Consider the following 14009-nt stretch of genomic DNA (forward strand, 5'->3'; position numbering starts at 1 on the left):
CTGAGAGATATAGAAGATTGGTTGGAAAGTTGAATTATCTTACTATAACTCGTTCAGATATTGAGTATTCAGTTAGTGTGCTGAGTCAGTACATGTCCTCTCCAACAGTTAATCACTGGACAGCTGTAGAACAAATTTTGTGCTACTTAAAAGGAGCACCTGGGCGAGGAATTTTGTATGGCAATCATGGTCATACTAGAATTGAATGTTTTTTAGATGCTGACTGGGCAGGATCCAAGGAAGATCGAAGGTCTACTTCAGGCTATTGTGTATTTGTTGGAGGGAATCTAGTTTCATGGAAAAGCAAGAAGCAGAATGTTGTCTCACGTTCGAGTGCAGAATCGGAATATAGAGCTATGGCCAAGTCTGTGTGTGAAATAATGTGGATATATCAGCTTCTGACTGAAGTAGGTCTTAAAACTTTAGTACCAGCCAAGTTGTGGTGTGATAACCAAGCTACTCTTCACATTGCATCTAATCCTGTTTTTCATGAACGAACTAAGCATATCGAGATTGATTGCCATTTCGTTTGTGAAAAGATTCAGCAAGGTTTGATTTCCACAGGTTATGTGAAAACAGGAGAACAACTGGGAGATATCTTCACAAAGGCTCTTAATGGGGTTAGGGTTAATTATCTTTGTAACAAGCTGGGCATGATTAATATCTATGCTCTAGCTTGAGGGGGAGTGTTACAGACTGTATAATTAAAATAGGAAGATGTTACAGACTATATAATTAAAATAGGAAGTAAATACTAGGGAGATATGATGTTACAGACTGTATAACTAAAATAGGAAGTAAATACTAGGGAGATATGATTTACCTTGATTGTAGGACAGAGTTGTAGGAATTTGATTAGTCTTCTTTCCTAATATATTATTTCCTAACATAGAATTTGTAACTTGTATATATACATACGAGATTGATGAATAATAGAACAAATTCTTCTTCTTCCTCTGTTTACTCTTATTTTACAATAACAATCTTACTCCCTCTTCTCTTATACACCCTCTTGTAGTTCTTTGTAGGACTGACCCCCACCAATCTAAGTTTCAACTAAGAAAAGACCTTGGTGATGTGAATAGTATGTGAGTATCTTGCTCTGGTAAAACCATGAGATCTTTCGGAGGTCGCCACTTCATCTACACCTAGATCTTTCTCAACCTTCCCCCTCCTACCCAAATCCACACCTAACCTTCCAACCACCACCTCCTCAAATAGCCAGTGAACAGCATCATGGCTCTCAACTTGGGGAACGCCACTGCGGTCGCGTCAAAGCCACCACTTCCTCCATCGCCAACACCAAGCTCTCCTGTTTCGGCAACAACTACCCCTCTTGATTTCTCCTTCTTCCTCTCCTTCAGCCCCATCTCTTCTTCTTCTTCAAGGATCTCGCTAGAAACATTAAACATAGTTTCTTTTGCATCAGAATAGAAATCAGAGATGACGTACCAGAATTCTCCTTCACTGTTGTGGCTTCACCTTCCACCATAGATTGAACGCAACAAAAGGGGCATCATCACTGATGCCAGGGCTTTGGATAACATCCTGATCAGTGTGCCCCTCTGCAAGCTTCACCATGACCTTCACCTTCTTACTTTTATCATACATGAAGATCGCTTATTCCTAACATTCTTCCTTTCCCCTTGGATCCTTAACCAAAGGAATTTTGCTCGGTCTCCTATGTTTAATATCCTTTGAGCTTTTGAAAGTGACTAAGCTCCTTTGGTTTACCTGCAAACCAAATGCACCGAAAGGCTTCCTCGCCTTTTTTGGTTCAGACTTTGGAAAGTGAGTCCCAATCAAACCATCATCCCCCTTCCAAGCACGTGTGACACCTCAAAAGTCAAAGTTGTTGGCTTTCCATCTCCCTTATAATACTCCAGCCCCTTTTTCTCTTGTCTTACCACGTGTCTCTCGTCTTCTATCCCTCCTCCGATATCATTAACCACTAAAGTGGGCCCCACTTCTCTTATCCCTTTTGAACTCTTCCTCGAGTCTCCCCTCTTCACCTTCCCAATGTCTCAAAAATCGATCAGCTCCATCACACTGACCCCACTATCATCATTTGCTCTTTTTAGTCCAGAAATGCCCTCTTCTTCAACTTCTAGACCTTCCTCTGCTGAGAGCACATTCGACTTCAACATATTCAAACCAATTGATGAGAGAGAAACACTCCACTCCTCTTTCCACGAGTCCATATTATCAATCCATCCACCAGGGTAAGTCCCTTCTACCACCAGTCTTAAATCAAAAGATTCTCCACCAAAATGGAGCAACAAGGATGCTGGAACGAGATGGAATTCCTTCTCCTCAATTAAAATAGTGCAGTGACCAGATTCTTCCTAGTGTTAGTTCTTGAATCAACGACCCTGAAACTCCCACATGCATCCCCAACAGCCCTGAACATTTGATAGCTCCTGGCATGTTAAGGAATACCAAAGATGTTAATCCGGACAAAGCTTGAAAGCCCCACGTTTCTCAAAGCCCCCACAAGGGGGTTCCATCTCCCCAACCTTAATTCTGGACACCGTATTTGATCTTGTTCACGACTGAGGATATCGAGAGCTTCATCCTCAACTGAGTCTCTGAGTCTCCTCAACAGAAAGAAACATGCATCGAGTCTCCTCACCTGAAAGGAACTACTTGGCTGCCATTCAGTCATTGCCCAAGTCCACACATCTTCCACATCTGGTTCAGAATTGACAAATCTTCCAACCAAGCTTCTACTGAGCAACTGAAGCCGATTGTGAGTGCCTCCAGTTGAGTTAACACACACCTCTCTCATCTTGTTTTTAAACAATCTTCTCTCATCTTCCTGACCTTGAATATTTCCAATTGATTGAATGGTGACTGATCCCATCCCAAGTCACCTTACCCCTCTTGCACTGACTCTTGCCCGGCCATAAGGCAAATTTACCTAAGAAAGTCAAACATAAAGTGGTCTTCTGAATTTTGGACTCCACACCATTCTTCCTTGGATTAATTCATAAGAATCAGCAATGGATTTGGCTCAACCTTTCTTGGACACAAATCACAAAATCTACAAATGTCTGACCAATCATCTTCCCAAAACCTTATATTATCTCTATCCCCCATCTTGAAAGAGACATAGTTCAAGTTGTTAGGATTGCTTTTATATGCATTATTGGTATTGTTGTGTACCCAATGATATACTTGTCTTTCCCTCCTTTTTCTTTCCCTAACACTAATGTGTGTGCAAGTGGGCACCACCAGTCCACTAAGATTGCCTCAATACTTTGTCTTTTCTCTTTCTCTTCCAAAAGCAACCTAGATGGTACCAGAGCATTTTTGACCGAGATTTGAGGCTTCTGTGATTCTCTTTTCTCTCTTCTTTTTTTGATCAACAACAGAACCTATTTCATTGATTAAGAAGGGGAAAAATGGGTACAAGAACAAAAAGGGGAGAGAGAAACTTTCTTAGCTCTACCCATAGAAAGGGGGGTGGGGGGGAATTTCTTCTTCATTCTTATTCTTTTGGTTGTAGAACCATTTCTTTTTCTCTTGAGTGTCTCCTTGGACTATGAATGGAAGAATAAGTGTTGGAGGGAGTTTTCCTCTCTGTTTTAATGGTGGTTCAGATCTAAGAAGTGGTTCTTCAATCTGGGTTGTGGCCTAATGAATCTAGTGCAGGGGTATCCTTGGTGAACAGAAAGTACTGCTAGTTGGAGTATTTAATCTGGAGGTGCAAACAAATTGTTTTTGCTGCATAGTTGTTTGGATTGCAATGGAGCAGTTGCATATTTGCTTTTTTTGGCTTGAAAAGGTCTCTGCAACTACATGTTTCTGGGCTGAAGTTGGGCTGGTTCTGATGTGTTTTTTAAGAGTTTGTACTCCAACTAGTGATCTGCCCTGATCTGCTGCTTAGTTGAAGCCTTGGGTATTCACTGTAACATTTGTCTTCAAGGTGTTTGATTGCTGGCCTGTGGCAGCAGTAGTAAGCAGTCTTTCCTCTTTCTTTTCTGGTGGTTTTAGGAGTTGAGTTGCTGCTATATTTAGTTTTTTTTTTTTCTTCCTATTTGATCATAGTTGGTGCTGTTTTTCTGCTGGGTTGTTTCTACACCAATGTTAAGGGCAGACTGGCAGGTGCAAATTTCTCTTGGTGTTTTTCAATGTTTTAAAAGTGCAAGGCACAAAAAAAGTGCAGACACCATTATGCGCCCAAGGCGAGGCATGCTCCTTTTTGAATCAAGGTGCAAAGTTTAAAAAAATGCAAAAATGTAAAAAAAAATCGAAATAAATTAAGAAAATATTTGAATAGTATTAATTAAAAAAGTTCAAACTTTAGTTTTAAACTAAATGTTTTAGAAAATCCTATTAGCTCAAATTTAAAAACATAAACATAACATATAAAACATATTCAAAGTGAAAAATGCAAAAATAAAATAAAATATAAAATAGCATACAAAACATATTCAAGCATGTCAAACTTTTAATTTCTTTATTTCTTTCTCAGTTGCATTATTTAAAATAGTTAATGTGATGTTACATCTTTCATTCCTAATTCTACAAGCTGCCTTTGTACCAAGTCCCTTGAGGCAAGCCCAAACAATTCCATGTTAGGGTCTTAAATTTTTAATCCCTAAAAAAATGATTTTATAAGTTTTATTATCTTTTAAAAATGGCACAGACCTGGACTACTATCAAACCATTGAGTGGGAGGAAAATTGGATGCTAAGGACTATAAGAAGTTTGTGAATCAGCAGTATGTGTTTGCATTTCTTGCTGGCATGAATCATGTTTATGAGATCATGTGGGCTCAGATATTGGGCAGCAAAGAACTTCCCTTTCTTCAAGAGCTGTATCTCCTTGTTCAATCAATGGAAAGTAGGAGGATAGCTATGAATCCTCCTGAGGGGTAGGTGGCTCTTATGACTGGGTGGCAGCAACGAGGGTAAGAAAGTTACAGTGAATGAGAAGAATTAAGAAGTTGATAAAGACAAGTTGTGGTGCTCTGATTGTGGCTGATCTTGTCATACTAAGGTGACTTGTTGGGATCTTGTAGGAAATTCCAAGAAATTTCAGCAGAAGCTTGGAAAGAAATAGAATTTAGATAATGTTGTGTTTGGTACTGTATATCAAGAGAGTAATTCTAGCACCAATGCAGCCTACGATCATTCTACAAGCTTTGCACTAAAGGAAGAAATACTAAATGCCTTGAAAGATCAATTGTTGGAAGGATATGGTAGGGCTCTTTGTTAACTGGAGGAGACCTCTATTGTTCCCTCTTCATCCTATGCTTCCAGTTCAGGTACATAGGCCTTTTCTTTCCATGTGACCACCTCTCATTCCCGTTGGATTATTGATTCCAGTGCTACTAATCATTATAAGCTCTTACCATTTACTTTCTGGGAGGGATAAGTGAGGTTGGCAGATAGTTCTCAACAGTGATTTAAAAGGCATGCCTAGGGACATAAGCGAGGTGCATTTTAGGGCCTGCACCTCACCTAGGCCTAGGTGTAGCCCCTTTAAAAAGGTCTACTCCTAGTGCGCCTGGTGCACCTTGTGCCTCACGACAGGTGTGTGCCTGAGTTAAATTTTGTGCTTTGTGTTTTTTTAACCGCCCTTGGACCCCAAGTAAGCCTTTTGAGACAAACACAAAGAAGTCCATGTTCAGGTCATAAATTCTTAACTTGTTCATAACAAATGGTTTTATAATTTTATTTATCGGGGCTCATTCTTAGATCAACCAAATTACATTTTTAGATTTCTCTTCTTTGTTGTTCTTCTTTCTATGCTTTGATAAACTTCTATGTTTTTTGTTACCAATGAAATAAAAGACAAGTTCACAACTTCACATCTTTGATCTTGCAATGCATTATCAATCAGTTTGGATCAAGGTTCTAAATATTGATAGTTTGATACATGCCAATATGGCATATTGGCATGAATTATTGGATGCTTTTATGTTTTTTTTTTAGTTTTTCTTTTTTTTCAAATTGGTTCAGGGAAGTTGCTTTAAGGCCCATCTACCCTTTGAACCAGGTCAGGTCCTGAATATCCTACTGTAGGGGCATATTGGGGGGTCACCTATACAATACATATCGGTTGATACGCCTTGATAAGTTGCAAAATTTTAATCCTTGGTTTGGCTAGAGTGGGTACTCAATAGGCAGGAGATGTGTGGTAACCACTCTTTTTCTTATTAAAGCTTTAGGAACCTTGATTTACTTTTTCCTTTTCGGTAAAGAAAGGCGAAGCATTTCATGGCTGCTCAAGAAATGGTTGGGATGTCGGGATATCTCGTTGAGCTACCCCTTACAACACCTTGGAAGGCTATACATGGTATTCTCCCTCGCTTCCTCAGTTTTATCAGGTATGATGTTTGTTCTGGTGATGCTATTCGGTTCTAGGAGGATATTTGGGTGGGTACTCAACCCCTCAAAGATCGATTCCCCTCGCTCTATTCCCTCTCCCTTCATAAAAATGAGCCAATTGCAAATTTTCTCCCAAACCCGTTAACTCCCTTGTCTTTAAACTGGGATTTTGGTTTTCGTAGAGGGTTAAGGGACGGTGAATCGAGTTGTGTTATTGAGCTAATTCATTTACTAGAGTCCGTTTGTTTGGACCCCACATCTTCTGATCAAAGAGTTTGGACTCCTCTTCCAAAACGTATATTTACTTGTTCTTCTTTTCTAAAATCCCTCAGTTCTCACCCCAATTCCCAAGGGTTCCCCTTCAAAGAAGTTTGGGCGCGACCTATTCCCCCCAAAATTGCTGTATTCTGTTGGGAAGTCTACTATGGGAAAATCAATACCTTGGAAAACTTGCAGAAAAAGCGACCCTCTCTTTGTCTCTCCCCGAATTGGTGTTCCTTGTGTAAGGCCCTGAATTAGGACTATTTCCATTTGTTGATTGTTACAGCTTTATGGAGTTGGAGCCTTTGTTTATTTGGAGGTAGGTGGTCTCTACCTTCTGATTTGAGTTCATTATTTAACCCATCTTTTTTTGTATGTCACACTAGAAGAGGCAAGTTCATGTGGAAATGTGTTAGGGCAGCCACCTTATAGACTCTCTGGGAGGAAAGGAATGCAAGAGTCTTCTTAGAGAAGGAGAGAAGATTAGATGAAGTGAAGGACTGCATCCTAACAAGAGCAATTCATTGGCTGAAAACCTTGGATATATTTGATGATTTCTCCTTTGATGACTTGTGGAGGAATTGGTTAGTAATAGCTAATACTTCGACAAAGAAGAATAGAAGTTTGTTAGAATGGGTTCTGCCTCTAGAAGGTGTCATCAAGTTGAATTTTGATGGAAGCAGCCAAGGTAACCTTGGGCCTTCAGGTATAGGGGGTGTCCTGAGAAATAAGGACAGCAACATAATTTCCTTATTCTCAGGACCAGTAGGAGTGGGGGACTCTACAAGGGCAGAAATACTAGCTGCAGTACAAGGAATTCAGATCGCTAACCAGCTTGGGGTGGAGCATCTCCTAGTTGAAGGGGACTCTCTGGTGGTAACAAGGTGGCTTCTAAACCTGAATACTACCATTTGGGGCTACAAAGATCTCATAAAAAAAAGTAAAGTGGTTAACTAGCAATATGAGAGTTGAGGTAAAATGGGTTAGCAGGTTTGCTAATACTATTGCTGATTCTTTAGCCAAACAGGGGGTTTCCAGGGAAGATCTTTTTTGTGCTACTTTGTAAGTTGTTATTATTTTGGAAATCTGTACTTAACTAGCCTGGAGAGGTTGCAGCTTGTGCCTCTCCTTGGGGACATTGTATTACTTTCCATTGCTGATTAATAAATTTCTTTAAATTGTCAAAAAAAAAAAAGAAAGGCAAAGCATTTGCGTTTTCATGGACATTTACGGCCTAGCAAATCATGGGAGAAAAAATTATAATGGCTCATATAATGTAAACTGCATAGAACATGTCTTTAGGTGCACTTTACTATTAACAATGACAATACATCTTACAAGGGCCAACTTTGTCTCTTTCACATATTACCTTATTGACCTCTGTTGCCATGTGGGAATGTGTTTATACTTTGTAATATAAATCAGTTGGTAGAAATGTCTTGTATACCAAACCTTAATGTTCCTTAGATTAAAGATGTGGGAGCATTGAGCAGCATTTGCCTGAGGAACAAAAATGGAAACTTATCATTTTATGGTACTTCTTGGGGAAATCAAAATGCCTTGTCTTGGAAAGAGTGAGTAGAGGGTTCATGCCTTCTTGGAGATCAGTTTAAGAGTTCCATGAGAGTTTGATTTCCCCTCTTCAGGTTAACTTTTTGATTGTGTCTTTAATAGATTTTGTCTTTTATTCTTATTTACAGGGATTATGGTTAATTTTTCAATGATCCTGATATATCATGCTATGTGGAACACTTAAAAGATTTTCCCAGCATTGTTTCTCATCACATTTTTGGAATTGTTTATGCAATCAATAAGATGTTGATAGTTTTCCTTTATTGACATACGTATCATATTCTGCTATTTTCTTGTTCTTATTTTCCTATACATGATTGGTGTATGCCAAGCAATTAGTGGAGCACTAATTTACATGAAATGAAGTGTTTTGCTACTGGCTTATGTTGTTGAGGCTCAGTTTGGAAAGAGTACAAATACAAATACGTACAGTGCAAATACATACAAAATAATACAAAATACAAGGTTTTGCAGTCTACATATTTGTATTTGCACTCTTCCCAAATGGAGCCTGAATTTCAGACCTTTTGTTCTGTTTGTTCCTATATAGAAATTTTGTTTGTTGTCTATATGCTTTTCATTTTCTATTTGCTTGTTATTTCTGTTTGGCAGGTAATGTTAGGTGTTGATCGTCTTGACATGATTAAAGGAATTCCCCAGAAGATACTAGCATTTGAAAAATTCCTTGAGGAAAACCCAGATTGGCGTGATAAAGTAGTCTTGTTGCAAATTGCTGTTCCAACAAGAACAGATGTCCCTGAATGTATGCTCCTTCACTAAATTTACTTTATCTTCTTTCTAATATAGCATTTGCTTATCAGAAGTGGCACAATTATCTTTTGAATTGGCTATGTCCTTGATGTTCCCGAATATATGCTCCTTCGCTAAGCATGCTTTTTCTTCTTTGTGATATACATGACTCAGGAAGTGGGTTTTCTAGTTGGGTTATTTAATTGAGAAGTTGGACTCTGGAACTTCAGAAGTGAGGAGGAAATTCAAGTGGCTGACACAAAACATAGATGTGAGATTTACATGGGTTAAAAGAACCACTAATGCTTTTGCTGATGTACTAGCTAAACAAGGGGTGGGAAAGACTCAATTGTTTTGGGCTCAATTGTAACACTGCTAATATGCTGATGAGAGTTAAGAGAGTTTATCTCTCCTCTTTCATCTCTTTTGTACCTTGATTTGATCATTAATGAAATTTGCAGTTATTGATAAAAAATAAATAAATAATGTCCCAGGAAACTTCCTTAAGGTTAATTCTTTGTTCTGGGAAGAGTTTCTGGATTCCTCTCTTCACTCTAATTATGGCATAAATTTCATCTTAAAGGACCTCTCCTCATGTTAAAGACAACTCTTGTTTGTTGGCATCTTTAAATTAGAAATTGAAAGTTAGGAAGACTATTATTAATAGGCCAAAACATTATGCAGACAAGGTGGAGTAAATCAAGTAGGTACCTGACTTTGGATCTGGGAAATGAATATGTAGCTGATATTAGCAGAATGCTAAAATATACCCAAAGGCTCAATTGTCAAGTTAATTGAGATTCAAGCAATCTGTTGGTGAAGATGAATCAAGAATTGTCAGCTTTTTCTATATGTATTTTTAGAGGATGGTTGGTGGTGGCTACCACCCCAATATAGAGAAACGGATTGGCGATACCCATGGTTTAAAATCAACATATTTCCTAGTGTTTCTATGATATATTTTCATTTTCATGGGTATTGACAATTTGGCATGAAATATTACTAGAATCGACATATTTCCTAGTGGAAACTACCAATGCTATGTGGAGTACACAAGATAGTATATATATATATATTTTATGAACAAGTACATGAGATACTAATCATAGTATTATAACATGATGAGTTGGCAATCATATTGCAGATATGTGGAGCAACAATATTATCACCCACTAAATAGAGATGATAACTCTCTAGCTCCTAAAGAAGTAGAGAGGGGCAAAGCCCTTTGTGTCAGAGTCGAGTTGAAAAGATAGGAGATAGAAGAGAGAACAGAACAAACAGTTTGGTGGGTGTGTCACCTTGTGACTGTTGACACCCTAAAAGAGATATTTATATAAAGGACAAATCTTCCCTTAGTGTACAAAAGAAAGAGTACAGAAAATAGATGTACAACAAAAGAAGTAAAAGTACAAAAATAGCCCTATGGCTAGATCTTCTCACTGTCTCTACACTCCCCCTCAAATTGATGCCTAGGAATAAGCATCAGTTTGTCCATGAGAAATAGATGTCGAGCCTGAGTCATTGCTTTTGTCAATAGGTCTGCCAGTTGGAGCCTAGAGGAGACAAGAGGAAGAGATATAACACCCTCAAGAAGGAGATCACGGATGAAGTGGCAATCAACTTCTATGGTTTGGTGCACTCATGGAAGACAGGGTTGGAGGCAATTTTGATTGCACCGACATTGTCTGCATAGAGAGGAATAGATGGTGATGGTTCATTAAGTATTTAAAGTAGAAGAGCCCGGAGCCATATGATTTCACTACACATGGAAGACAGAGCTTTGTACTCAGCTTCAGTGGAAGATTTTGATATAGTAGGTTGTTTCTTGCACTTCCACGAGATAAGGGAGTTGCCTAAGAATACACACCAACCGGTAGTGGACTGTCAGGTGTCAGGGCATCCAACCCAATTAGTGTCTGCATAAGCTGTAAGGTGGGGGATGAAGAGGAGAAAAATATCCCATGTGATAAGGTGCCTCGTACATATCTAATGATCCGATGAACTGTAGATAAATGAGGTTGTCTTGGAGAAGACATGAACTGGTTCACCAGTTGAACTGCATATGATATATCCGGTTGAGTCATGGTGAAATAGATTAAACTCCCCACTAGTTGATGATGAAGAGTAGGATCTTCTAGAAGAAAATTATCATCTTTGCTGAGTTTCAAATTTAGTTCTAGTGGGGTATCCACAATCTTAGAGTCATTGAGATTGGCCAGTTTAACTAGATTAGCCACATACTTTTGTTGGTTAACAAAATAACCCCGAGAGTTTCGTCTCACTTCAAGCCCCAAGAAATATGTCAGAGGCCCCAAGTCCTTCATCTTAAAGGATTTACTAAGTAATTGTTGCAGCTCAACAATTCCTTCTACATCATCCCCTGTAATGAATATATCATCGACATAAAGAAGTAAGATCGTCACTCCCTGCTTCCGTCTTAAAATGAATAAAGAATGATTTGAAGAACTCTGGATAAAGCCTACATCAATGATAACAGATCTAAACTTCTCAAACCAGGCTCTAGGAGCTTGCTTCAAGCCATAGAGTGACTTCTTTAGATGACAAACAAGCTATGGGTTTGTACAATATCTAGGAGGGGGCTTCATATAGGCTGCCTCCTTCAACTCCCCATGGAGGAAAGCATTCTTTACGTCCCTTTGATGGATTGTCCACTATTTGGTTGTAGATATAGCGATTAGAAGTCGTACAGTAGTCATTTTTGCTATAGGAGCAAAGTTCTCCTCATAATCTATCCCATATTCCTGTTTATAGCCTTGTGCAACCAACGTAGCCTTGTATCTATCTAGGCTCCCATCATATTTCAGCTTCACGGAGTAGACCCATTGACTCCCTATGGGAGATGTCTCAGGTGGAGCTTTGACCAAGTCTCAGGTGTCATTCTCAAGAAGGGCTCAGATCTCAGAATCCATGGCATCTTTCTAATGTGGTTCTACTATAGCCTGCTGGTAAGATCTGGGAATGTCTGTGGTAGATAAAACAACAGAGAAGGAGCTATGGTTTAGTGAAAAACCATAGCGGTCAGGTGGGTGAGAAATTCTAGAAGAACGATGTAAAGTGGGTACAAAGGGTTCAAGTGGAGGATCAAGTGCACTTATTGGGGCAGTTGGAGTGATTGGATCAGCAGTTGGTGGTGGAGCGGAGGGGGGCATTAAGATTGAAGAAGACTAATGCTTTTTGAAGTAGGTCTAAAGTTGTTGCGGAGGTGATATTGGTATGCTTGAGGGTACTTGTAGAGTCAAAACTATGCAACAAGGAAGTGGAAGGAGATGAAAATTTTACAGTATGTTCAAAAAAACACTCTCTCAAGGAAAACTACATTATGAGAGATTCGAATACGACAGACTGAAGGATCATAGCAAAGGAGTCCTATATGTTCAGAATTGTGCCCCATAAAGGCACACAAAGCCGCTTGTTTTGTTAGCTTTGTGCGTTCACGAGGTGGAAGGTGAACAAAATAAGCACAACCAAAAACCCTGAGCATAGATAGATCTGAAGGTTTGTGGAAGAGAGATTGGAAAGGGGAAGAATTATTCAAAACAGATGAAGGAAGATGATTTTTGAGATACACAACAGTGCCGGCTGCTTCCACCCAAAACCAAGAGGGTACATGGGAATCTTGTATAAGTGTTTTGACTACACTCAAAATATGCCCATTCTTTCTTTCTGCTTCCCCGTTTTGTTGTGGGGTGCTTGGGCAGGATTTTTGGGATTGAATTCCATGTTGTTTTGAGTAAGTTTGGAAATCCCCACCAAAATAATCTCCCCCTGAATCCAATTGTAGCACACATATCCGTGCATCAAATTGGGTAGTAACATAAGCATGAAAGTGCTTAAATACAAAATAAACTTCAGATTTCTTTCGAAGAAAATAAACCCAAGTGAAACGGGTGCAGTCATCAATAAAGGTTACAAAGTACTTATAACCCAACCGTGAAACAACAGGAGACGACCAAACACCACTATGTATTAAATGAAATAGAACTGTAGCATGCTCAGAGTGAGAAGGAAAAGGTGAAATGTGACTCTTACATAAACCACAAGTAATGCAATCTTTATTAACATTCTTAAAGGAAATAGCAAAAATAGGTAAACTATCAGAAGCAAATAACTGATCAAGTTTCTTAGAAAACAGATGGCCAAGGCGTTTATGCCACAAATGCCAATCATTATTATAATTAAAGGACTCAAAACCAGAAGTAGTAGAAAGCAAATAAGAAGTAGAAATGGGTGCAACCTTATTCTTCTCAAACGCCAGAGCAAATAGTCGTCCCAGTCTACGCCCTTCCCCTTCACCTCCTTAGTTTGTCGGTCCTATATCAAACAACCATCAGAAGTGAATGAGACAGTGTTAACTTCCTTTACAAATTGGCCAACAAAAATCAAATTGGCGGTGAGCTTAGGTACAAATAAATTTTTGGATAAATGAAATAGAGATGACTTAGATGTAGATAAATACTGATCATCACAGCCAAATATATCTAATTTTTCACCATTTGCAGTGACAATGTGTTTATTGGGAAGATGGGTTTGGGATACTGATCGAGTGTGGTCCCTATAATATGGTTAGAGGCTCCCGAGTCAATATACCAGAGGTGATTTGGTGAAGGACAAAAGGTTGGTGACTTACCAGATAGGCCAATAACAGAGAAGGCTAAGGAGATGACCGAGGACATGAGCTATCGAATCCATTCTTCAGACATGCCACCGGAGGTGTCATTTTGGCCAACCACAAAAGTAATGGAGGAGGCATATGATCCATGATCCATCTACAACAGTCTGATAGGCCATGTAGCTTTCTTTCTTCTGATTTGATCCACCAATTTTCTGAGGCCGAGTAGGGCATTCAGTAATGATATGGTCGAACTGCTTGCAATAAGTGCATGTATTCTTTTTCTTGCAATGGAAGACAACATGCCCAAACTCCTTACATTCATAGCATTGTACTTTAGAGAAGTCCTTCCCTTTCGGTTCTGTTTCCAGGAAGACAACATCAATGTTGGAATCTTTTCTCCCATCAAAAGTGGTCTGTGTAGCAAATCTGGTTTCATCTCTCAGAGTTTCCCC

General features: G+C 39.1%; 1 protein-coding gene across 4 annotated transcripts in view; it reads left to right on the forward strand.

Annotated features, from left to right (window-relative positions):
* The window catches only part of LOC104608406 (alpha,alpha-trehalose-phosphate synthase [UDP-forming] 1), a 92782-nt gene that overhangs the window by 45875 nt on the left and 32898 nt on the right, over window positions 1-14009 (forward strand). For all 4 annotated transcript variants that reach the window (XR_016077279.1, XM_010274379.3, XM_010274378.3 and 1 more), the window contains one exon: window positions 8784-8934. Coding sequence is in view for 3 of the 4 variants with exons in the window: in XM_010274379.3 (XP_010272681.1) it covers window positions 8784-8934 (151 nt within the window). In the remaining variant the exon portion in view is untranslated. The remainder of the gene's footprint in view (window positions 1-8783; window positions 8935-14009) is intronic.

The sequence above is a fragment of the Nelumbo nucifera genome, chromosome 6 (genome assembly GCF_055504915.1).
Source record: "Nelumbo nucifera cultivar China Antique chromosome 6, China Antique-T2T, whole genome shotgun sequence".
Taxonomy (NCBI): domain Eukaryota; kingdom Viridiplantae; phylum Streptophyta; class Magnoliopsida; order Proteales; family Nelumbonaceae; genus Nelumbo; species Nelumbo nucifera.